Here is a 26,675-nt window from a genome sequence, read left to right as displayed (position 1 = left end):
TTACTTTCCGACCTCCAAACACGTTGCCCGAGAAAAATAATATGAGTTCAAGAAACTTAAAACTTCCTACATGTAAACACTAAATTGATTCGTGCAGCTCTCCATGAATAAACTCTGCCCTTGTTGGACTAATTGAGCGGGATGACCTCCATTGTTGAGCCAAGATTACACTCGTTTTTTATTGCTCAAGTCCAGATCAGACCATCGAAAACTTCGCTTGATTTCTTCTAATATGATGTTTGGCAGCAGAAACACACTTACACTTGCACTTACTAATTTTCTTCGCCCTGCTGACTTCAAACTTTCAGCGATTTTGCTAGCATGGCAGGCTATTATGCAAATTATTCATAGAGCACACTCCGACCGTTCTACGTAAGTAGCTCGATAAATGCTAGATTTCACCATTTTAAGTTGAAAAGATAATAAGAGAGAGCTTTTAGACCCCACCGATTGATACTCTTTATCCCAAAAAACCTTTTGAGATATTTGGGCATATTTTTGCCAAACCTAAGGATTCTGTCACGAAAGAACAACGAACCGACGCCATTTATTCTATTCCTTGCAATGAATGCGACAACGAATACATCGGACAGACCAAACATCAGTTTGATGCACATTTAAAATAGAATCAAAAAGCGGGTTACTTTTTGAAAAAGGAAAATTCAGCTTTATCGGAGCACACATACCTAACTAACCATACATTTGGGTGGGATAAGTCTAAATTAATACCACTAATCGGCGTTACCACCAGCGCCTTCGTTAGGAAGCTTGGCATATTAACTCCGCCCACGCTCCTTTAAATCGTGATTATGACGGTTCACTTCCTGACGCTTATTTACACCTCTTCAGAAAAAAGGCAGCTAATCAGTGATCATATAAAAGGACCTATTGTTGCAGCGTTTAGATCACCCCTGATGAAGGCATTAGACAGGGGTGTCGAAACGTTGGGTCTATGAATTGTAAGTAACTTTTTCGGTTACATTCATTAAATCGTTAAACCAGAGAAGCATCAAACCAACTCTATCCTGAATTACTTCTCACGTCTAAATAACGCAGCGATTGCTCGGATTTCTGGCTGACAGGAACAGATGATATTTGGTCGTCACACCTGTCTGCATAACAGGGAATGAGCTTTCCAGGTCTGACTTTAAGCGCTCTCCGAACGCGTAGGTCCTGTTTTGTAAACTCAGAGTTCCCCTGATCTGTCTCCATTTCAATGCGGTATGCATTCTTTGGCAGAAACAACAGCATGGCCTCCGTTGCAGTATCTCCTGATTGACGTTATTGACGGACACAGTATACTGTTACAAATATCTTTTCCAGCCTGCGGCTCACAATGATCGTACCTCACGAGCTCGATTCCCTTACGATGTCCGAGCTCTCGTAGGGATGATACTAGCGTATTGTTGTGATAGCAACCTGCTGCAACCTCTTAGAAAGGGTTTTTTATTCCTAAATTTTGTAACTTCATGGTGACAAGGAAATTTTCAAGGACCGAAAGCACTGAAAACTAGTCTTCTTTACAGCAGTTAAGAAGGTATACTTAGCAGGTTACTTCTAGGCTTTCCTCTTGTCTTACAACAACGGTATTCACATACTAATTGATTCCCCTCTAGATAAACTATTCTGCTTGCTTTTCCCGGAACTTCATCGCTGGGAGCTTCATTGCCCAGTCAACTACTACAAATGCTCCATCTCACTTCAAAGAATCAAGAATTTGCCGCTTGCACTGGTCCTGGTTTTCTGTTCTCAAGATATGCCCTCTCTATTCAAAGATCTTAGCGGCAGCATATTTTGCTTCATACAGATGGTCTTCCGCTTGAACCTCACCCAACTGCATTGTGTACTCAGAAGTAGTACCTCTTACTACTTCAAGAACACTCTCCAGCTTCTCACAATCCACACACCTCCCCTTGTGGCTAATAACACTGACTTCCAGAAAGTATACAGTCACAGCGTTGTGACTGCATACTCTCTGAAAGTCAGTGTCAACAGCATAGCTCAGTGCAAAGACCCCACAGTGATCGGCACATTTACTATCATCCTTTTTGCAATGATTACGGTATGTAGTCTTGAAATACAACTTGCTCTCCTGCAACCTCTTGCCAACTTCTTTACACCAATCCTGTTCTACTCTCATGCGTTCCAGTTCGTCTATCATCCGCCCCCATAGCTGCAGTATTTTCTAGACCCCAAAATCGGATTTCCTTTGTGTGGCCTCTTGAACTTCTAGTACTCTCCACATCTTTGCAACGGTTCATGTATTGATTAATAATGGTGCACTTAACCCCTGTGCGCACCACGTTAGGTATGACAAACTCTTAATCGCTCTCAAGTTTGATGGTGCGAGTACCGTAGGCTGGTCTTGATAGTAATATGGCCTTATAGTGAACTCTAAGAAGTGGTCTAGCTGACGCTGTTACGTTGTTTACGGATTCTGTGACGCTGGATTTTTTCAGTAGACACTCCAGGCCCCTCACTCTTCGCCTGTGCTCTAGCCCTCTTTACTTGTCTATCGGAGGGGTTTTCAAATTTCAGATGTATGCATTTAAGCTCGTTGGCTGAGAATCTGTTAGCATCAATACTAAGTACCTAAGTCTTAACTGATTTTGTGGGAGCATTCTGATAGGCGACCATAAGGGTTTGATGGCCAACATCGATAGATGTCTTGCACTTCTGTTCATGGTCTACGACAGCTTGGATAACGCTTTACTATCTCTTGGAGCCATGACATCGCACACCAGCTGGCACACTTCCTCAGCTTTTTGAACAAATCCAGATTTTTCAGGAAAGGTGCATTTTTCCCAACAATTTGGGATTCTAAATGTGTAATCCTGAGCTTTTGTATAGCATCGGCAAGGCTATCATGCATGCACTGAAGACTTGAACTGAATCTTAGACATTTCCCCTCGCCTGTCTGAAATCCTGTATTTCTATATATGCTTTCGTCAAACGGCTGAAAGAGTCCACATTTCATCATTGATGCTATGTGATAGCCTGTAAGACATTGGTCTAATAGGTGAGGACATGGCTAGTTTGAACATTTCTAGAGCAGTATCTTTGCCTGGTCTTCGATAAAAGATCTAAGTTTTAGATGAATGTTTACACATAAGCTGGGCAACATGCTCTCAGTCAACTGGGCGCGAGTGATTAAAACTAGCAGGGGCGAGCGAGAAGCCACGCGAGAGAAAGACATCGTGTCTCTACGCTCAGATGCTTTCTTCAAGATTTTCGCCGAGAGCCTTGTACGCGGGCTAACTATTTTAGCACCAGGAACATCTGTTTTGTAGTTTACAAAATATCAACAAAAACTGAATCAATACAAACCGATATATCTTTCAATGTGTCTTGCCATTTACTTACCCAAAAGGCAGCTACCTCGAGATCCTTAATACAGGCAAGACACCAGTAAGCTATGATTACTAAAGTTAAGGCATATATTTGAACTACGGATGAAGACGTGAATGTGAAAGCGATCTTCGCAGTAATGAATACTTCTTGAACAGTGGTGTACTAGGACCTGAAAAAAATTCAGGCCAATAGTGGATTTGAACCCGTGACCTTTGCGAAACCGGTGCAGTGCTCTACCAACTGAGCTAACATGCCAGTTGGGAGCTGGTCATTATTTTGGATCAAAATAAACCCGTGAAGTGGTGAATAAACGACTGTGAATATTGGAAAGTCATATCTTTGAACTGCGGAGAAAGACGTGGATATGAAAGCGAACTTCGAAGTAATGAACACTGCTTGTGCAGTAGTGTTCTTAACTGCAGTGTTCACTACCTGAGCAGTGGTGAACACTACTGCTTAAGGCATTTCCTTCACAGAAGCTTTGTGCTTGTTGCGGTAGTTGATACAAAAAATTTGGACGTAGGGAAAATTTAATTAATACACGAACAAGCAATTGGGAAGAGAACGGTAGACATTGGTTGAAATCAGCCACTTATTTTAAATCACTTGTTCCTACCTGAACCTACTTGAACAAAAACACCATACATCTTAGAAATGGCCTTTGCCATTTGCAAATTGACCGAATACTGGCTCTTTGCCCCCATGAAATCGGTCGGATACTGGCACGCTGATCTTTGGCGCCAGAACTTCCTATTAGAGTGCCTATGCTTTGCGTACGCTGAAACAGAAAATGTCTTGAACTCACAGAGTTCAACAAGGGGCATAAGAATACGACAGCATGTAAAATTTATCGCGAAAAATACGGTCACCCGCTCGAATGTGATGTCCACAGGGCAATCCTCTCATGTTTTTCAAGGTTTGAAGGAATTGAAAGACCTTCATCAACCGTCGCTATCTTCTATGAATTCTGCAATGGAAACTATCACTCAGAATAAAACGTCTCGTAAGAGGAAAAGAGACGAAATGAGTGATTCGTACTAATAAGGCAACGAGGAATCCATTGCTAAACAGAGAGGTGCCAAACTCTCCAATTCTTGAACGTTTGGACCATGTTGTTGGAAGTTCTCCATTGGAGACAACCTTAGGCAAACCAAACCTGGTACACGTGAACATGAGCTGGAGTTCCCAGGTTATCCTTCAGATGCTAGTCTGTGTGTTTTTGTTATTATAAAAGAATATTTGGAAATTACCAAACACCTTCGTAAGGGTATTACAAGTCTATTTGTTACACGTGTTAAACCATACAAAGCAGCTAATAAGAGTACTGTATCTCGTTAGATTAAGAGCACTTTAGGTCTGGCTGGTATTGACATAAGTCGTTTTAAACCTCATTGTGTTAGGGCATCATCAACCAGTGCAGCTTCACTGGCTAAGGTACTTCTTGATGCCATTCTCCGAACTGCTGGTTGGTTAAGACACTGCACCCTTGCGAAGTATTACAAAAGATAATCCAAGAACATGAGAATTTGGCAGAAGTTGAAATTTGATGGTTATTCTATTGAGTCATCATGAGGTGCCTTGGATCACATTCCCACCCTTACTTGCTTATGATCGTGAAATAAACCCACCCAATTTAAGATTTGTTCGGGTTTTAAAGTTCATTTCTGGCGTTGGATTGCGCAATCTTATGTGACTAGCACCTCATGATGACTCATTAGAATTACCATCAAACTTCAACTAATAGGCAAGTCTCGTTTAACTCTTAGTTTATTGAGCTACTCATGTAGAACGGTCGGAGTTTGCTCAATGACCTAATTTGATAATTGAAGTCACCAGGGCGAAGAAAAATAATAAGTGCAAGATGTTTTGATATTTCTCTGCGCCAAACATCTTATTAGAAGAGATCAAGCGGAGATTTTGATGGTCTGATCTGGACTTGAGAAACAAGAAAGAAAGAGTACTTTTGACCAATTTCAGAAAGCAGTCAAACGAGTGTTTTTAAATAAATTATGACGATCCTCTGAATAAACGAAAATCAAAATTCAAATTCTTTTCATACACCTTACATGTCACACAGTTTAAGAATACAAAATATTTTTTTTCCTGCATGCGGTGTGATACGAGGACCGGGCTTTTCAACTTTTGAAATTTTCGATTTTGCAAGAGGTCAAAAAAGGGCCTTTTGCAGAATGGCCTATTGAGAGCTCAAAAAATTTATTTTAACGTATTTGGAGAAACTAACGTGGTTTTATTTACTTGCTACCAAAGATAATTTATTGGGCAAAGTTTGAGGGAAAACTTTGTTCCGATGAAAAATGCCCTGAACCGCTCTTACACAGACCGAAAGTATTACATCTCGATTTAAATTGGAAGTATTGAAAAGGATCTTCCAAAGCAGAAATTTTATTCAAACGTTTTCGTCTAGAGTATATTGCACATTCAATGAACCACTGCGAAGAAAAGAACATGTTTGTACCAAACATAAGATAAAGAAATTCTCATTAAAAGCAATGCAATATGACATTATGACTGTAAAACTGGAGATATAAATATGTAATGCTTCGATCATGAGTAAAAATATGGTTGCGTTTAATTAGTTTTCATTTTTTTAAAATTTAGGCTTTTACGTTTGCACTTCGGTTAAAGCCGGTGCCAAGCTAAAAGTAGAGACAGAGCGAGATTTGTATCGAATACAGAATAAAATCTCTCAGCGAAACCTATGATACAAAACACCAAGTAATTACAAGATTTCACGCGAAAAGTGATATCTTCACACGGTAAAAATAACATGTTCGCTCACTCGTGAAATATTTTTAAACACTGGAAGACAAATTTCTTATCTCTGTTCGGCCATGTAATATCCTCTAATTCATACTCAAGGTTTTTTTCCTGTTCGAAATTTTAGAATATTGGCCGAAGCGGGGAATTTGTGAATTGACTTTATTAAGGTGATACGAATCTTGGCTCATTAATGGAGGTCATTCCGCTCAATTAGTCCAACAAGGGAAGAGTTTATTCATGGAGAGCTGCACGAATCAATTTCGTGTTTACATCTAGGAAGTTTTAAATTTCTTGAACTCATATTATTTTTTCTTGGGAAAGAGTCTGGAAGTCGAGAAGTGAAGTGTTTTCTGGGATAGCTGAGCTGGAATTTTCTTTTTGGCACCATAATTCCTTGAAATCAGTTAAAAGTTCATAAATACACAAAACCAACTTTCAATTGAGATTTAAAATGCTGTTCTTAATTCACCTCACGTCGTTGTTCATGCCATACTGAAAATTAACAATAGCAGTGATCCCCTTGCAATTCTAAAACTTCGGGGATTCTTGAAACAGCATGTTCTTCCATTTGAAACTTCAAACCTTCCTTATCAAGGTTGTCTGACGAGGCGGAGATCCACAAAATGGCGCTGGGGAAAAAATCAAGTACGACTTGCGATTATCTCGCTAAAACGAGAGGTCAACTGAGAGATACTGAGTCATCTGCTTTGACGCCCTGGTAACCTTGCAGACCGAAGTAAATCTAACGGTAGTAATTTTGGTAGACTCCTTTCTTTGTCTTTACCATTCAACCCCGAAGGTGAAATTCGTATTTCTCCAGTCAAACAGCAATTTATTTCGTTACGAAGAAGTAGTACAGAGAGTTTTAGGACTGTTATTGATTGCTAACATTTCGAGTCGATAAGTTCCCTGTTTTTTACGACAGGCCCGCCGGTGGGAAAGATTGGTCATATGCGCAAGAGTGTTGCCTTTGAGGCTTTCAAAGTACAAACCATTTCAGTACACAAAATGAGTGAAATATACACTATAAGGCCACCGAACGAGGTAACAAGTTCAAAATGGAAAAAACATCTAATCAACAGTTTACCATGTGTGCTGGTTATACAAAAAGAATTAATAAGCCTGAAAGGGACGAACACAGTCGCGAATAATTGTGAACGAATCAATAGAATACAGACTGTTAGTAATCTTTTGAAATGATGCAACAGGACCAAAGATAAGACTACAAAATTTGCTCTAAATAACATCATTTTGCCTTGGATATCCCTTTAAAATATATTTTATAAACATGAATATCGGCGATAAATTTTCGCATTTTCACATATATCGAGCCAAAATGTGTGTTGAGTGTAATACATATGACGGACAATTTAAAGACTTTAGGCAAAAGTAATTAAGATGCCGCAAGAAATATAATTCTCGCTCAGTTTATCTGAGAGAAAAATGTTTTTTCTTTCTATTGAGCACTTGTTTAATTTGACTCACTGAGACATTCAATTGTAAATTCTAAAAAGGAAATTAGCAAAGCAACAAACTGATGGGTATGATGTTTAATTTTAAATTTTGCTATTAAAAAGGAATTAAAGGTATGAAAAACGGATCCCGCCCCATGTTATATAATTTTACTCCGTGTACTATTAAGTAACTGTTGGAGACTAAACCAAAGCTTTCAGTCAAGTACGCAATATATATTTTGCCTTGTTTTTTCTCATAGAAATATTCAAATATAGCTCCATAGCATTTTCCTGGTTATTAGTACGAAAATGCAACGAAAAAGTTCATAAATATTCTTTAAAGGTGTGAAAAGACGGATCCCACCCCATGTTATATAGTTTTATTCCGTGTAATATTATGTAACTGAAATATTTAAGTATAGCTCGTTGCATTTTCTTGGCTATTAGTACGAAAATGCAACGAAAACGTTAATAAATATGTTTTTAAAAAAACTTAAATAAAAATTGTTATTCTTTTCTATTAAAAAATTATTTTTAGTTTGTTCAGTTGTTCTTGCCTCAAAAATCGAGATCATCTGTCTTTACTCAAGCCTCTCACAAACAAACGTCCTCACGTTTCCATTTGGCAATATGTTCTGCTCGGGTAGGTTTTAAAGGCGAATGTTTTCCTCCTTTTTGAAATGACAGAAATATAGCCAAAAGACAACGGAACAGAAGCTAAACTGTGGGGAGCCCTGACCAGAAATAAAAAAAAAAATTAATAACTACACAAAACCAACTTTCAATTAAGGTTAAATGGTGCTCTGTGCTCGCCTCACGTACGTGCGGTAGTCATGTTGATATTGACAATTCACAATGGTTATGATTCCCTTGTACTCCTCAAACTTCTAAGATTCTTGCCACAGCATTTTCTTGCGGTTAAAACTTCAAACCTTCCTTATCGTGGTTGGTCTTGACGAGGCGGAGATCCACAAAATGGCTGTGTGATAATGAAAAAAATTAAGAACGATCCGTTATTTTCTCGTTGAAATGAGATGTGTAGATATTGAGTCTTCTAATTATGCTCTAAGCCCAAGTAACAGTTTCTAAACAGTGCGTTCAAGCTGAAATCATGATTGTAAGCGATCAAAATAAAATCTGAGAGGTGTCCACAGCTGGAGCTTTATCAAGCTTGGCAATTGTGTAATCCGATGCTACCGGAAAGTAATGATCACATAATTCGGAAATTTAAGCGAGTTTAGGCCAATGAAAGAACGAGCAAATCTCGGAGGCGACTTTCAACATTCGAATACACTGCTTCTGAATATATTTTGCCAACCCATAGTTTGTACTTCAACGATGCATGTGTCACCCAACAGTCATTTTTCCATTTTAGTTCAGACAATATTTCGGTCGACTCTTTCGTCGATAACTAACCTTTCAACCTCAGGAATGAAATTCGTAGTTCTTTGAAATAGTGAGAATTTCCTATCACTGTCAACACCTTCAAGAAGTTAAGTTCGCCGCTTCTTATTACGTAATTTCATAATACATAACAGTTGGTGACTTTTCAGGGACTCGGGAGGGAAATCCATCAAGATCAAGTCAGATACGAAGCCAACGTAATTACCTGTAATTGTTTTAATACCGACATCAGCAATTTCACTCCTTCAAACATCAGGTACATGATAGTGTCTTCCCTGATTATTCCTTCACAAGGAGTCATTTTCTCCGAGGTTGGTTCCCAGCCATGCGTCCTGTTTTGCATGACAGGCCCGTCGATGGGAAAGTTGCCTCTTTCACAATTGGTTTTGTGCACGAGAGGGTTGCCTCTGGGTAAAACACATTTCAGAACGCAAAATAAGTAAAACATAAATGAGCAGCTGTGTAAGAAAAATTTTGATTCCACCCACAGGCGGCCCAAGATCCAACTGTGATATGATCATCTTGCGCAATAACGGTCATGGCGGAATTATAAGAGTTTGTATGGGACTGTACGACCGCTCTAAGGAATGAACAAAAACGTCAATTTCTTAATGAAAATACCTCACCTTACTTCCACAGCGTATCGCTTGTTATCTGACCGCTTACTTTGATGAAAAAAACCCATTTTGGCGAGTTGTCCATTTCGGGGTTTTCTACGTACATAAGAAAAGCCCTTACGTACATAAAATCAAAGTGTTCTGTGAGCAAACTCGTGAATTGACACATGATTTTTTGGATTATGTTTAATGTTATCTGGTTTAGGGAATTTTGTGGTCGATTGTCATATCTAGAGTACGAGCAGTAGTTCAGTGTTCGCTAATGTAGCAAAGAAACAAAGTAACGTTGGGATAAGAAGGCATTACAATTGAAATGACACGGGTGGATGATGTCATGTGTTTTAAACGTATATCATTTTTGTTTCTGGTTCAAAAGAAAGGGTTGGAAGTAAATGTGGGTGAAAAGTGAAATTTACTGTCTATCATTGTCAAGGCAATACTGTCTTAATGAAAACATTAACGATTCCCTCTTTATCAAATGAGACAAACGGGAAAGAGTTTTGAGTGATATAACTAAGCCAAGACTGCCACCGTCATTTTGGATCTCCGTCTAGGTAGATTTTAGTCACGTGCTAGGCAACGTATAATAAATAACAAGATAGAATTTCATTTCAGGCCTATTTATTAATTTTGTGGTGTATAACTTTCGCATTTTAGTACGTAATATGTATTCTGAATCTTCAAATTGTCTTGAAACTTAAAAGAAAATTGTTCTTTAAAAATTCACTGAAAATCGGTAGCTAAAATTGTTTGTTTAGGTGTTATTTGATTTTCGTGTTAACTTGTAATTTCGTTAGTCGCCAGCATCTTTTGTTGCTTCACACAGGTAAAACACTCGATACGAAGCGTAATGATCGATTTTGTCCTCAATCTCACGCCATAACAGAAAAGGCTTTCGAACATCTGTAAACTCCGAGCGCTTCGCAGTAAGTGATATTTTCAATGAATCTTCGGATTGTTTTCAAGTTCAAGGTTGTAAATTACAATTTTATGAAAAACGAAGGTGGTTCTGTTATTTCGGTGTGAATCCTTGCATGCCTGCCAGTCGCTGGCGCCGCTTGTTGAAACTAAAACGAAAAAAAAAACTCTTTTAAGATTATCATTGCCTTCTTTTTCACCCCACCACTATTCTTAGCAACAAAGGTCGCCATTTCGTTTGTTTATTGCTCGTCAAAAACTATCAAATGCACTCAAAAGCCTAAAATCGAAAAAAAAGTTTACAGGAATCGACCAATAGAGCGAGCGAGCGAGCAAGCGAGTGTCATTCCCCACATCGTATCTACAACTCGCTCTTGCGCATGCGCGCAATTCACGAGTTAAAAAGGGAGACGAGACGAGTGACAATCCTCGTAATTATTTTTCGAACCGCTACCTCTGTGGGTGATATTCAACGTTTCAATGAATTGGCAAGTTAAGGCTAAAATCGTTTACAAGGCAGAGTTTCACGATTACATGGTGTAATGCAACGATAAGGTTTGAAAGCTTGATTGATCGAAAAAATAGTAATCACCGAGTTGCAATTGCTTTCCTGAATTCTGTTTTGTCTTGTGCTACCTAAGGCTCGACTTAAAGAAACCAAAACCACTTAAATGCACCACTACGTGCACCAGTTTGGTGCAGTCCGCCCCGCATTATGTAACCATACGGCAAATTATACAACTACGTGATGTATCTTTCGAAGCTGGAGTTGAACAAGTCTGCTACGTGAATAATGTTTTGATAAAAACGCCTTATCATACTGCAAAATAAAGAATTTTTGTCTGTACAAGTATAATACAGGTATGTCTAAAAGACAATTTCAAAAAGGTACGTGACGGATTTTCGTTAATTGTACCGCTGAAATCCAGTTTGTAAAAAAAATTCTTCATTTATCTCTTGTCTAGACTTTCCATGATATTGCTGTTACTGTTTGGTAAATTCCATTTCGGTCTTTCAATTTGGTTGCTGTTTTTCTCCGATCTATCATCAGAGCTCTTCTGAATACTCCGTAAATTTCACTTTTACACTAAAAATATTAGGGTTACTTTTAAAAAGGTTTTTAATCCTATAATTTTTATTAACGAATAATTACTTTCTGACATACGTGAGTAAGGTGTTAAAAATTTATTGGACTGGAAGGATACTGATCTTTTACAAGTATGCACCAAAACAGTGGATAGCGTTGAAGGCGCGTTCTGACTGGCTACTGCACTCTGATCCTTTGTTATTCTTTAAAGGGTACCTGACGGCTAAAAGGTCACTTTCTCGGAATACTGTCTAAACGCCTCAGATAACACATTGAACAGATACAAGGTGATTGGTATGCCTCTTTGTCGAGAAAGCGGTCCTAATTGCAGCTTCGTGAGTCATCTGCCGTAAACGCTTCGATTTTGATCATGTGAACTTGTACGTCACGCGTGTGTACATTAAGCAAAGTAAATATGGCGGATAGTAATTCGAGTGAAAGCAGTTCTATTTCGGGGTCTGATTATTCGGATTTTGAGGCCTCTATGGAGGGTGAATGTAATGAAGGGGCTTAAGAACCTGTTAGTGAAATCAGGTCCTCGCGATTTGAACCGTCTGGACGAACCTAAAATAGAGCGCGAGCGTCAGAGGAGGATCATGGGCCCTTGAGCCGCGGTCGCTTCAATAGTACATTCAATTAAGTACAATACTTCAATTAGTACAAAGTGTTAGTGCGGAGACTGCCAATCAATGTGGAGGGAGAAAGAAACATCTTTTGTCAAGAAGTAGATGTGGTCAAAAATAAAAATTTGGAGGATGTTACAGTGGAACAGTTGCAGGCAAAAGCCAGATGTATTGTCTAGCATACAGCGTTAGGAAAAACTGGTGAAGGCTGACTCCGTTTGCATTTTTTTGGTACAAAAAATCTTTATACAGCGCTTCCCTGGTTTTCGTTTTCTTCATTTTACATCCTGTTGTTTTCTGTCGATATTGTAAATGTCAACACGGCTAAGAGTGGTACAGGTTTGGATAACTTGAGCGTGAACATATATATGTTTTAAAGTTCAGGTCGTAAATTGAGAAACATTACGTGCTTGTTATTTCCGTAGCACAAGTTTGTGGCTGACTCGGTTCCTTTTTATTATCAAAGCACTGCGTTCTAACCGGTAGGATCTCTGGCTGTCGGCTTGTTTTAGATACGATGGATGAGCGTCAGTAATTTACTGTTCGCTCAGCTGACAGGTGAAACGAGTAACCTTTCATTTAACTTAGGCACACGAATGTGCTATATATTAATGCTGCTCAATGTTAGTTGTAATTTTTCCTGGAGCACTGTCAGCTGTAGACGAAACGTCTCGAAGGAAATTAAAAAAAAAAAGTTACTGCAGCAAGAAGTCTTCCTTTGTGCTCTTCACCAGTCTCCTTAAAAAAAAAAATAATAAAAAAAGAGATAATTCTTGTACATTTCCGGAACGTGAAAGAAGAGTTTCGTTCACGAAACCAGATGGCGACTTCCCATAATCCGCGACAATACTTAGCGCCTGGTCACACTCACTCCAGAACCGATGGGCCTGAGGTCACAGTGATATACACCGGACAAAATCTAAAGTCCAATACTTTCCGGCATGGACTAAACATATCTCTATAAGTATATGACTCGATAATGGTTAGGAAGAACAAATTATGGGAATATATTTTTTTTACAGCTGTTTGGAATGGCGTGCAAATAACCTGTGACTCTCAATACAGAGAACCGATCCGTCGCCTTTCAATTATTCAACCATCGTTATTTAATTTCTCACTTCGTAGTTCATAGTCTCTAAATAGTGGCCTATATCAGAATGGAAAAAAATTTTTTTCCTTAGTAAATTGCGGCAGCAGCCAAACAGGGAGGGCGAAATTGTTACGTTCAGGTCTTGACATGACGCTTTTCACTACCTTACACACGTGTGACGTACCACATCAAGTGACCTGCATTGAAACGTTTTCAAAATGGCCTTCAAGGATAGCAATCAATCAATCTTTATTGTAATCAGCAGGTAATTTAAAACAAAGTTCAACCAAGTATGAATATTTACTAGTTCATTGTTTGTTGGGATTCAAGGACTTTAAGATTTTTGCGTTTATAAAACAGATTGGCATCATCTGCATTTAAATGAAAATCTAGAATTTCAGAGCAGTTACTTAAATCATTGATATCTACAAGAAATAATAGAGGGCCGAGAACTGATCCTTGAGGAACACCTCAAGAAACAGGATGAGGATCAGACTCAGTTTGCCCCAAGGAAACATATTGATATCTGTTGGTAAGATAGGAGATGAACCAATCTTTGGTAACACCACGAATGCCATAATAATCTAGTTTTTCAATCAAGATATTATGATTTACAGTATCAAAGGCTTTAATGAAATCCAAAAATATACTTCAAGAAAATTCCTGGCAGTCAATTGCATGTTGAATCAAGTCAATGATGTTTACGATAGCATGATCCGTGGAGTGTTTCCGCACGGAAGCAAAACTTCTTACGATAAATTACTTTTTCTTCTCCAAAAATTCGAAATTTTTTTATGCATTAACTTTTCTAACAGCTGTGGAATATATAGAGAATAGAAAGGAGACGATAATTAAACTTGTTTGCACGCCCTTTTTAAAAAACAGGGTAACTTTAGCTATTTTAAATAAATCAGGGACAATTCCAGTAGAAAAAGAAGCATTGACTATAATTTCTAGAGGTGCAGATATAACATGTTTGGTAGCTTTTAAAATAGCAACTGGTATGCTGTAAGGCCCAGTAGACTTATTAGCATTTAGCACAATAATTTCATTTTCAATTTCAATTGTTGTTGTGGAAAACAGAAAGAAACTGTCTTGAGGTGGGGCTGTTAGATACCGAGTGGAGGATTTATTTACACGAGGAATATTCTTTGTTAAATTATTTCCATTATTAGCAAAGAAATTATTAAAAGCATCAGCCATTGACTTAGAATCATTTAATTCAACATCCTCAACAAGCAATTTATTTTTTTTACCTTAGGTAGTTATCCATGGCTTAGATTTCATTCTATATAAACGTTTAGAGAGTTGTATGAGAGGGATATGAACATCAATTATGCCTTTATGGGACTCTAGTGTAAAAGGAGTCAAACATTATATTAGGATCAGGATTAGCGTGTAATACACCATTCTCCGTTCGCTTTCCTTTTACTCGGAAGACGATGGCTCGTTGATATATCCTCTTTTTTCAGGTCAACTCCAATCTTTCGACCGAGCTCCACAACAATTTCGTTCGTATCTTCCCGCGTGTCACTAGAAATCTTTGGAATACCCCGGATTTCCATGCAGTCTCGTCTCGATTATTGTTCAACTTCGTTAAATGATTCCTTTAAAGCTTTTAGCTGGTTTGTAGTATCCAGGAGCTTACCCTTCAGACTCTTGTTCTCATTAACCAGTTCTGTCATTCCTTTTTTCGTAGGTTGATATTTTTGTTAGTAGGGCCATAACCATTTCTGGATATCGGTTTCGAGCTTTGTGATTGGGTGAGATCAAAACCAAAACAAAGCAAATTTGGCCGAGAGGTGCTGGAAACAAGAAGAACTGAGCTGATTTTTTTTTTGTGGCGGCCATGTTGTAATGCGGTAGTAAGCTGAAACAACATTCGCTAATAAGGACTGGACGTAAGATACCATTAAAAATATTCGTTTATTTCAAACATTCAACGTGCATGTCCGACATTCTCGCATTCTGGAAGAGTAAAGCGGATTCTTTCTAGCACAAATTCTTTGTAACGCTGTGGTCCTTCCACCATGAGCGTCACAGGAATAAAAGCTCCTCCGCCAGCCTGTTTGTATCTGGAGAACTTCTAGGTAGAGCTTGGCCTCGATGTTACCCTCCGTTCTCCGTTGATTTCCCTATTTTGGGTTACAAGAAAACCAATTAAATAAGGTTGAACCAAATAACGCGCACTGATAACAATTGGGACGAGTGAGGTGTGAGATCGCGGAATCGGGACAATTTCATTTCTCTCCAGTATAGGTCGAGGAAAGACAATATCTTGCTTCTCTCCGATTTTTAAATAGACATTATCAATTTCAGTCCATCAAGCCTTTACGAAAAAGTAACAGTAAAGCAAGAAAACAGTAACTTACCCTTCAATTCGTGGTTATTTTGCCTCATCGAAGCAAAGCATGCAGCTGTATGTTTAGAAAGTGCTGAACCGTGCCGATCTGCTGCCCTTTGACATCTCCTAAAGTGTATGTCTTTCTCTGCGATTTGCTGAAAATCTGGACTTCTCGTAGAGCCTCTGGAATGCGTTCCATTTCTCGTGGAAGAAGACAAGCCAGTGCATGCGAGTCATAGGTGTTGTCGTCTTCACTTTGAATAACAAGCGGTGTTCCACATGGAGCTTTGATCTTGAAATTATGATACCTGGAAAATAAACGCCAATAAATACATGAGTGGGACAAAATAAAATCAAGTAGTCACAATTTATATTAAGACGAATACACATGATCGAATTCAATGCAAGAGAATCATACAAGGTATTTTGCGCGCGCTATTGATCGATTCGCGGGAGAATCTAGGTCTCAGAACACTACAAATTCGGTCCTACAGCTTTTAGTCAGCAATAATATGTCCTTTACAATTACCCTTTGATTTGAACACCCTGTATAGAAAGTTGTTTTGGTAATCACTGCAAAATGTGAAAGCACGAGCGGTGTTTCTAAACGAGTTTCACAATTACAGACAAGTCCCTTGTGGTTTTAGACGAAAATTTCACTCTCATCAGTTCGTGTAGTTAAACTCCAACCTTTCTTTCCGGAATACTGTAAAAGAGACACTTCGGCAAGGCTTTCCACCAATGCTATTTCTTTATTTTCATCTTCATGCCGCTCTTATCGCACATTTCCCGGATACGATACCTGAAGATGTGAGAGCTCAGTGAACGAATACCTCTTTGTTTTATGTTTGCCCGAAGTAGAACTTACTCGCTGGATAATCACATTTATGTGTTAGATCCGTGGTTTCCTGAAATTATTTTTTAGTGTGCATTCGCCTTGGCTGAATGAATCTCTCTGATGTCAAGATCGATATTGATTCGAAATTTCATCCAGAGCTCCGATGTAAAAGATTCTTTGTTTGTAGCACTGACCCAGGTCCGTGGCAGATTTGTGCCACAAAGACGACAAAGTGTCTCGAGATACTGAATGTGTTCATCCATGCTGTTGGCTTGATCTGAAATTCACAATGTAGGCTTATAAAGGTCCGATAAATAATTTTCCTTTTACTTTAAATTGGCCGGCCACAACGTATGGTTAAAATTTATGGTTTACACGATACTCCGATGGATCTGAACAAAGGAATCCGTCTGGTAGTGTGCACACCAACAGACTTTCAACATTCGTGCACTCGAGCAAAAACCTCGTGCACTCGATTGGAATTTTGACAAATTGGAAGCAAATTTATTCTAGTTTTTTAAAAGATATTTTTTTAGGAATCAAAAAAAATGTTGCATACCTGAAAACCTCAACTAAAGAGAGGTTATTCCTCGATAGAGCCCTTCGCAACATGGACCTCCACCCGACTTTTCATCTGAATTTTTCCTTCTAGTCATCGTGACCACCATCAGTTCTTTGCTTGTTGTGTGTAATTGCTTGTCTTCTGTAATTTTGCAAGACTTCATGGGATATGGGTAGGGAACTAAGTCGCTTGGGCTCGAATAAAGTAATGAGTGAGTTTCCTCGATGTCCCACTACGACATCCATGTTGGTGATATCATCAAGTATCCAGAAATGGTTCTGGCCCGGACTGTTAGAGTTCGCAGTGGCGATAGACTTCTTCACTTCATCAATCGATCTGCGTAGAGGCTCTAAAGCCTCCTCCAACAAATTCTTGAATCCTTCTGTCATTAGATCTCCTATAATGGTACGTAGATGAATTAGGACAACATATAGCGCGAAAAGATAAGAAAAAAGAGGAAACTGCAGCTTTGATAAGCTAAATTAAAAAAAAAATTACCGCCATCTTTCTCGCTGACCGCAAGGGTAGGGTGTAACACCAAAATAATACAAGATAAATAACAGGAAATAAACTGAAATGTGTCTTCGTGGATTTGTAGACACTCAGGATCAATTGTACGTTCGAGGCTGGTTGCTTATTTCAGCATTACGTGTGAGCAAGAGTTTCTAATTTCTCGATGAGAGCCGGCCGCCGATTAAGCGTCAAATAAAATTTGTAGAAAATTTGGTTCTACACATTATGTCGTTTATTTGCGCATTTAGGACTCTTTAACCTAAGGGGAATGTATTGGGACCGAAAAAAAGGGAAAATTTTGGCGTTAGTTACCCTTTAAGCAACTCGCGCCGGAATTGCGGGCAAAGATATTGATATATTAAGCAGGAAACAAGATGTGTTAACAGCAAAGAAACTTCCTTTGTAACCGACTTTCGACTTCAAAATGATCAGCACGACAAACTTCACGTTTGGGGAAATTGTTGAAGAATTTAACCAATGTCACTTGGAGAAAATTCAACACAAATTAAGCAAGATTACCGCTAGTGGGTATCTTCCTTTGTTGTGTTTTAGCTAAAGAACGAAAACCGTTTTGTTAATTATCTTAACTAGAGAAAACAACACTCCAACCCTTGTCTATTGTATATGGTAACTTTTAGTGATCTCAAAGGTAGAAAAGAATATAAATTATGCGTGAAAACACAAAGATGCTGCGCGCGTCATAAACAGCTTAAAACTTTACGGAGGCACCTTAAAAGTTACATAACCTTATGCAATATTACCTCATGCAATATTATGGAAGAATGGAAAAATCGACCCGCGACAGTTTGCGCCACAGGTAATTTAATTAGGAATGATACTTAGCTTTCACAATAATAACAAACAATCTTTTAGCTGATTGGCACCCGAGAGTCAAGTTTGTGAATGACACGTCTGCCATAGAAATACTACCCAAGAACTCTATCAGTCTGCTCAATTCGGCTGTCTCTGACATTCACAATTTTTCTGTGAATCACAACATGAGACTAAACCCAATTAAATGTAAAGAGATATTAATTAACTTTATGTTATATCCTAACTTTACCCTCAGACCATTGGTTGTAGATAACAACGGTATAGAACGTGTATCGACTTACAAGATTCTAGGAATATTTATCGATGGCGACCTTAAGTGGAATAGTAATGTTGATTACATACATAAAAAAGCTTGCAAGTTTTCATGTTTTTAAGTTTTCATTGTGTTATAACTCGTTAATTCAGTAAGTTACTGCAAGAGAGTTTAATAAACTGTTATTATCATTATAATATTACCTATACAATATTACCTTATGCGAGGTAGAATTACGTAACATTCGGCGGCATCTGGCAAAGTTTGTAAGGAATACTCTGCCCTAAGTAAGGGGTTCGCTGGAGATCATTTTAATAAGTTTTAAAGATAACTGACAGCGGTAGCTCACCGGAAACGCTTAAAAATGTGGTAAAACGCACGCGGGCGTTGAAGGCTTTCTTAGTTCGTTTCTTTCCTTTTCTAACTCTTTGTTTGAATTTACTGTTAAAACTGTCAACGATAAAGAAGAATTGTAAGAAAGAAAAGGGAACCCTTCCTTTCGTGAAAAAGCGTGTTACGTAAGCGACAATCGCTTATGTCACAGTCTGATTATCTCTCTTAGGCAGATAATTATCGAAATCTTTCAATACCTAGGAGCGACTTAAGCCTATAGTTGCATAACTGATTAGCCTTGAAACTTACTCCGCCAGTCTTGCAGGCCAGAACTGTGGAATCGCTCGGTTCCATCGAGTTCCATTTCGAAAAAAGAAAACAAAAACATTCTGTAATACTTCTTTAATTACATTATTAACTGATGTTTGGTATATTTAGAGGCTGTTTATGCCATATTGAATCTTAGTGCTTTGTTAGGTCGTTATGAAAACAGGCCGGGTCACGTACAACAAATTCCCAAGGCCAAAATGGGCGGACAGTCAAGCTTAAAAGATTACACAAACTGTCGGAAAAGGATATAAAAAGCGCTTTTGGACCATTGGGAATTAGCGCTCTATAAATACTGTATATTATTATTATTATTATTATAAATCTGTGTACACGTTATCCGGCGCGTGAGACATATAATTGATCATTGTCTTTTTGGGTTGAGTGGCACTGTATAAATTTGGCAAACCAGGGAGGCTCACCATCAGTTTGGTTCAGCTGCAAGACACACCTCTTAGGCGGTAACAGTGCTCTTTGCTCGACTTTGCGAAGCAGATTTTAAGATGTCTCATTCAAAATGTGTAAGTTAATTGTAGTGTAAATGGCTGATAGAATAGGCGGGTTAAGTGTCTCTCCAAAAAATCTTTTTCTCCTGACGGTTTTTGATAAGTTTCTTCCAATGTTCAGGTCTTAGCCGATACCATGAAGATGACATGGCTTATGGAGGGCTGTGTTAATGGTCATGCGTTCACCATCGAAGGAGAAGGCACCGGCAAACCTTACGAGTAAGTTTATGTGAAATAACGATCAACCTGTAAATTCTCCTTTTGCGTGGATGCATTGCTGGTCTAACCAAATTTGGTTATTTCAGTTATGTTTCCTGTGGCCGTTTGTGTCACCTGGCTATGACTGTCTTTGAAAAAGGGGTTTGTAAGCAAGTCACTTATGTGTTGAAAACCCACCCAAATAGTCAGATGCTAGGGATTCGATTAATGAAAGACTACAATATCGAAAATCCTCTCCATCTGAAATTTCAGAGGCAAACAAACGGGGACATTCCGTGTTACAAAGGGCGGACCCCTTCCATTTGCCGTTGACATAGTGGCACCGACCTTGAAGTATGGATTCAAATGTTTTATGAAGTATCCTGCTGGTATTCCTGACTATTTTAAGCAAGCATTTCCCGAGGGTCTGACATACGACAGGAAATTAACATTTGAAGATGGAGGGTGTGCCACGGCCACCGTGGAAATGAGGTGAGTAATTACTTATTATTTAACTGTTAATCAGCTTTTAAACTTTGAGTTACGTCTGTGAATGATCGAAAACAAAAATCATTTAAATTTTCTTGCATAATCTGCAACACTACACAAAGATTTGGGCTCGATGTGAAAAAGTGAAAATTCACGACGGATTTCCATGATGAATATCATCATGGAAGCATCAAAAGTGCTGTAATACAGCGACAACCGCTTGCTTTTAAAAAATTATTAGGCAACACTCAGTTTGTACAAATTGACCTACTTTTTTTCTTCGTTTCAGGCTAATTTTTCTTTCAACATAGTAATCTAACCTGTTGATTTAGAGGTTTTTTTTTCCATTAAAATCTTGTTACCTCGTAAAGTGGACTCAAAATGTATGTTTTATTCATTTTGCGTTCTGAAATGCTTCCTACCTTGACAGCCTCAAAGGCAACACTCTTGTGCACAAGACCAATTTCCAAGGAGGCAACTTTCCCATCGATGGGCCTGTCATGCAAAACAAGACGCTTGGTTGGGAACCAACCTCGGAGAAAATGACTCCTTGTGATGGAACAATCAAGGGAGACACTATCATGTATCTTTTGGTCGAAGGAGGGAAAATGCTGAAATGTCAATATGAAAACAATTACAGGTAATTACGTTGGCTTCGACTGCTGTGTACAGACTTGTATCTGACTTGATCTTAATGGGTTTCCCTCCCGAGTCCCCAAAAAGTCACCAACTGTTATATAACTGTGCATTATAAATTCAATCCATTGTTATGAAATGACGTAATAAGAAGTGGCGAACATAACTTATATATTCAGAAGCAGTGCATCCGACAGAGTCACCTCCTAGATTTGCACGTTTCTTCATTCGTCAAATTCGCTTAAATTTCCGAATTTTGTGATCATAACTTTTCAACAGCATTGGATTACAAAACTGCAAAGCTGGATAAAGGTCCATTTGTGGACATTTCTCTGAAATTATTCTGATCGCTTGCGATCATAATTACAACTCGAACGCGCTGTTCGGAAACTGTCTTCATCTTTGTGGTTACCAGGGCGTCGAAGTAGATGGCTCAATATCTATACTTCCTACTTCAGCGAGAAATCACGGATCATTCTTGATTTTTATTTACTCCAGAGCCAAGAAAGTGATACACGAGATGCCACCGAGCCATTTTGTGGATCTCCGCCTTGTAAAAACCAACCTTGATAAGGAAGGTTTGAAGTTTCAACTGGAAGAACATGCCGTGGCAAGAATCCTCGAGGTTTGAGGATTACTGGGGAGTCACTATCATTGTGAGTCTCTCTTGTACAACAACATGAGATGAATAAAGAAGAGAGTTTTCAACCTCAATTGTACGTCGGTTTTACATGTCTTTAAACTTTCGATTGATTATGAGGAATTATTAAAGGAAACGAACCAAATCCCTGCTGTTATTATTCGTTGCTTGCAGAGAGTGCATAAAGTTCGCTTCACAGTTGTCAAGGCCCAAACTTTTCTTACACTGACCTACATGATTGATTGATTACATAATTTTGATTTCAACTTTATAAATCATTCAAATCTGAAAGAAGATATATGAGAATTGGTGTTTTTCGACCTTTTTCGAATTTTCGACCTTCAGACACTTTCCTAAGAAAAAATAATGTGAGTTGAAGAAACTTAAAACTTCCTACACGTACACACTAAATTGATTCATGTAGTTCTCCATGAATAAACTATTCCATTACTGGACTTATTGAGCGAGATGACATGCATTGTTGAGCCACGATTCGTATCACCTTAATAAAGTCAATTCACAAATTCCTCACTTTGGCCGATAAGATTTTAAAAATTCGAACAAGACAAAAACCTCGAGTATGAAATAGAAGATATTACATGGCCGCACGGAGATAAGAAATTGGTCTTCCAGTCTTTAAAAATATTGTAAGAGCATGCGAACATGTTTCTTGAAACTCATTAATAATGCATAAGGATTTTCATTCATTTGAGTCACATGAATACTCCTTGATACCCGGTAAAGAACAGATCCAAACACGCGTGATTAGATATCCAAACACACGTGTTAGGATATCCAAACACGTGTGTTTGGAAATCAATTTCCAAAAGAACGCAGTACTTGAACAAATGTTCATTGACTTCCTGGATTACAATAATCATTCTTTGCAGTTGACATTAACGTTTACTTTGCAATTCAAGAACATCCTGGTCATTTCCCTCAGTCAATGTTCCTAAATTTAGCAACTCAGGAGGAGATTATAGATATCGCATCTACGTTTCCGCCGGGAAAATCGGCTGGGTATGACAATATCCCTATGTCTATCATAAAGCGATCTATATGCAGCGTTTCCTCTCCATTAACACACATTGTAAATCTCTCCATTACTCATGGTATCGTTCCGGATGAATTGAAAATTGCTCGTGTCATACCTATTTTTAAATCAGGTGACAAAGCTCTCTTCAGCAACTACAGACCTATTTCTGTTCTACCGTGCTTTTCAAAGTTTTTGGAACGAATAATTTACAACCTATTATAAATTATCTCAATGACTCCGATGTCTTATGTGATAATCAATATGGCTTTAGAAAAAATCGCTCTCCTAGCCTTGCGCTTATCGATTTGTGTGACAAAATTTCTGCTGCATTTGATAGAAAAGAACATGCCATTGGAGTATTCCTAGATCTTTCGAAAGCATTCGATACGGTAAATCACGACATTCTTTTTGACAAACTCAATCATTATGGGATCCGTGGTCTGGCACTAGAATGGGTCAAAAGTTATTTTTCTGAGAGGACACAATTTGTCGAATTTAATAACGTTAGATCTCTATTCTTGGTCCCTTATTTTTTATCCTGTATGTTAATGATTTGAACAATGCTTCCCTGCTTGATGCAATCTTGTTTGCTGATGATACAAACTTATTTATCTCCCATAATGATCCTGTTTACCTAATTAACACATTAAATAGAGAATTAAACAAATTTTCAACCTGGTTTGCAGCAAACCGGCTTTCCTTGAATTTAGCCAAGACTAATTTTATGGTATTCAAGCCTTAGCAAAAGAAGCAATCCTTTGAATTTCAAGTTTTCATAAATGAGCAGCCTATTCTTCGTGTTTCTGAGACCATGTTTTTGGGTGTTTTATTAGATGATAATTTGACCTGGAAATCGCATATATCCTTAACAGCAAATAAATTATCCAAATCTATAGGTATTATTCATAAATCTAGGTTTTTTCTCTCTACTCACTCCCTTCGTACTTTATACAATTCTATGATCCTTCCATATTTGTATTATTGCAATTTAGCTTGGGCTGGTACCTATAAGTCAAACCTTACAGAAACGTGCGTTAAGAATAGTAAGCAATTCTTCATACATTGCCCATACTGGCCCTATTTTTAAAGAACTTAAACTCTTAAAATTTCATGATATCCATTCGTTTCAATTAGGTACTTTTATGTTTTCATTCGAGAACTCTACACTCCCTTCCAAATTCAATAACTTTTTTTTACTGAATAGTCAAATCCACAATTATAATACTAGGAATGCTCAGTCCTTCCGTTTGCCACTGTGCAGAACGAACACCAGGAAGTTTTCAATTTACTTTCAAGGTCCAAACTTTTATAATTCGCTAAATTCTGACATAACTAGTTCTCCCTCCTCCGCTTCTTTTAAAAGAAAGCTTAAGGAATTTCTTCTCTCTAGGTATTAACTTCTGTAAGGCAGTAAATCTTAACTAACTTACTTAATATGTGTGTGCGTGTGCGTGTGTGTACGTTTGCGCGGTCAAAGTTAATAACCATAAGTCCATATTGTAATTCTAATATAAGATTAGTTATTTTAAGTGAGAAAGCCTGACTTGTTATAAGCCTCGTGGTTTCTTTCAGGTTTTCTCGCCATTTATTTTCTGTCATCAATTTTCTTCATTTTTTTTTCCATCTGTAAATGTCGTATATGGCAAATAACATTCCAGAATTCAATTGATCTAACATTCCACGCACACTGCTTTCACCTTCCAAAAGTTCACTGCTAGTACTCGTGGTTTCCGTTACGCTACTAGATGTGCAAGGTCCAAGTAGTTTAGACACTTTAGGAGAGTGTCTCCGTAAGAGCGGTCCGGTCGATTGTGCTTGAGACACGGATTTCGCTCATTTCTTGTGTGTCATAAGACATTCATGTACCTATACTAAAACCACAATCCGTTTGATCGGATCTCTTTATTTTTCACAGTATTACGGAAATGAAATTTCACTCGAGCGAAGACTTGTCGTGACACTTTTCAAAACTTTAATTTAAGACAACTTTGGAGGACAATTTACAAAAAACTGCGGAACTCAGCAAAAAACAAATACCACAGCCATGTATATCAACCCTATCTTATCTATCGGGGCGACTTTCGTGAACATCACGCTTCAGTCAAGCAAACAGGAAGACTTGAATGACACCTTATCTGTTCGCTTAAGTCACACACGCGAAAACCGATCAAATTCAAGGTAAATTTTTGAAAAAGTGAGGCGTTCTTAACTGATCCAACTAACATAGCTAGGAAGTAGGTGCAATAGAAAAGGTAACTACAGAAAAAAACTTTGCGGCCCAACCTTTACGAAAACTTTATATCTCCGTGAACTTACTTAATTTTCGGCAATCTCCAAGTTTGGCTGCCATTTTGAGTTACTTGTCAACATGAAGTGTAGCAGATATAAATAAAGCAGGTAGATCTAAAACCGTCAGAAATACACTCAAATGAACTTTACTTTCAATTCAAGCGGCAAAATTTGAAATTGTTTGTTAAACTTACCATTCCTACCTTCCCATGCGACCGTTTCTTCCCACAATTCAAACACTACAACTGGTGTTCGAGTTCCCCTCGTCGATTCCACCGAAGAAATAACCTGTGCCGCACAAGCTTCGACTCGAATATGAAGTACGAATCAAATGACATAACTGCTTCATCTTCGAGGCAATATCACGCTCGTATTTTGATTTTCGGATCGACAAGAACGATGATCAGGAAGCGATCGCCATGTTTACCTCATAAACGTGACGTTCACCAGCCGCTGAGTGCAAACAGTATAGCGCGGGGCGGGGTGGGTGGCGGGCTTATCGTTATAAGATATTCGAATACATGCTTAAAAAGCTTTAGGACTCCCATTCTAAACAGTGAAGGCATGCTTCGTGGTACAGACAACTTTTATTTCATTCTCATAACTTTCTCCTTTAAATTAGAACTGGTATAATTAAGAACAAGTCTCTGTAAGAATCAAACATCTTGGGAAATAAAAATTTTCAATCCCCCTTCAAATTTTCCATGCAGTTAGGCACTCAGGAGGGATGCCCAAAAATACCATTTTTAAAGGTCGCAGCACTAATTTCCATGGTAGCAACGGCTGCTTGTTCGGGGCCTGAGGCCTCATTTTCACACAAAAACGTCGCAAAAAAAAGAGTGAAATGTTTATTTCTCTATCTCAAGCTAAATACAACATTACAAATTGGCACTTCTACCATACATAAGAATATCATTTGTCTTGAAAAAAATTGGACTGTTAAGAATTAAAACCGAGGTCTTTTTTTCCGTAGGTTCACAGGCATAGTGTCAACATGGAAGCCGCGACCAAAATTGTAAAAATTAAATAAATTTGTTATCTAGAAAAGCTGTCTCGACTTATCAATAAGTAATTGTGTAGCTATGAATGAATACCACTGTTGGTCATAAACTTTTATTCCATTTGGTGGCTTCTAAAGAAGCCGTTTTCGTAGAAGCAGCATTTGGATCACTGGATGCGTCCGGCGAAATAACTCTTCGTAAACTTGATCTGAACTTTCTCTACCGGGCGGGGAGCTGTTTTGCGGCCTCATCTTCAAGCTGACTGGAGCGTCGACCCGACATCCGCCGCCTGTTACTGTTAAACACCTCTTCAGATAAGGACCAAGGCTTGCTGCTATCAGTTCCTGTTAACTAGCGAGGTACAGAGACCGACGGAGGTCTGATGGCAAACCAGGAAAGAGCGCTCGCACTACATCATGCCGTATCGTGGTAGTTTCGTTGCATGCCAGGGGCGATTTTAAACCCTTCTCAAATAAAAGAGCTAGTCTCTCTCGGCATTCATCGGCGCGAAATGGATCGACAGATCTGTTCTCGAAGGCAGTGATGAGTTC

The 26,675-nt window shown here is 38.5% G+C and overlaps 1 protein-coding gene and 1 long non-coding RNA gene across 3 annotated transcripts; one reads left to right on the top strand and one right to left on the bottom strand.

The window, feature by feature from the left end:
* Positions 1 to 15,290: 15,290 nt before the first annotated feature.
* On the bottom strand, positions 15,291 to 17,446 carry LOC131785530 (uncharacterized). 2 transcript variants are annotated; one of them, XR_010719100.1, is made up of 3 exons: positions 17,067 to 17,446; positions 15,698 to 16,471; positions 15,291 to 15,460 (listed from the first exon to the last, which is right to left on the bottom strand). It is a non-coding gene; the product is annotated as an uncharacterized lncRNA (long non-coding RNA). The 2 variants fall into 2 exon arrangements; XR_010719099.1 differs by lacking the exon at positions 17,067 to 17,446 and having other exon boundaries at positions 15,698 to 15,977; positions 16,360 to 16,916.
* A 2,227-nt stretch (positions 17,447 to 19,673) lies between these two features.
* Positions 19,674 to 21,943, top strand: LOC131785479 (GFP-like fluorescent chromoprotein amFP486). Its single transcript, XM_059102366.2, has 5 exons — positions 19,674 to 19,850; positions 19,957 to 20,054; positions 20,307 to 20,525; positions 20,953 to 21,162; positions 21,657 to 21,943. The coding sequence occupies exons 1-5, from the start codon at positions 19,833 to 19,835 to the stop codon at positions 21,787 to 21,789; spliced, it is 678 nt and encodes a 225-aa protein (XP_058958349.1). The 5' UTR covers positions 19,674 to 19,832; the 3' UTR covers positions 21,790 to 21,943.
* Positions 21,944 to 26,675: the final 4,732 nt, after the last annotated feature.

The sequence above is a fragment of the Pocillopora verrucosa genome, chromosome 1, assembly GCF_036669915.1.
Source record: "Pocillopora verrucosa isolate sample1 chromosome 1, ASM3666991v2, whole genome shotgun sequence".
In the NCBI taxonomy this organism is placed as follows: domain Eukaryota; kingdom Metazoa; phylum Cnidaria; class Anthozoa; order Scleractinia; family Pocilloporidae; genus Pocillopora; species Pocillopora verrucosa.
The sequence above is the reverse complement of the archived record's forward strand: the minus strand, read 5'-3'. Positions and strand labels throughout refer to the sequence as shown.

What these genes read in the sequence shown, in the direction of transcription:
- LOC131785479 (XM_059102366.2), top strand. An exon ending in GGCACCGGCAAACCTTACGA is followed by an intron (nt 20,055 to 20,306) that starts GTAAGTTTATGT and finishes CTGAAATTTCAG; the next exon opens with AGGCAAACAAACGGGGACAT. An exon ending in CAATATGAAAACAATTACAG is followed by an intron (nt 21,163 to 21,656) that starts GTAATTACGTTG and finishes TATTTACTCCAG; the next exon opens with AGCCAAGAAAGTGATACACG.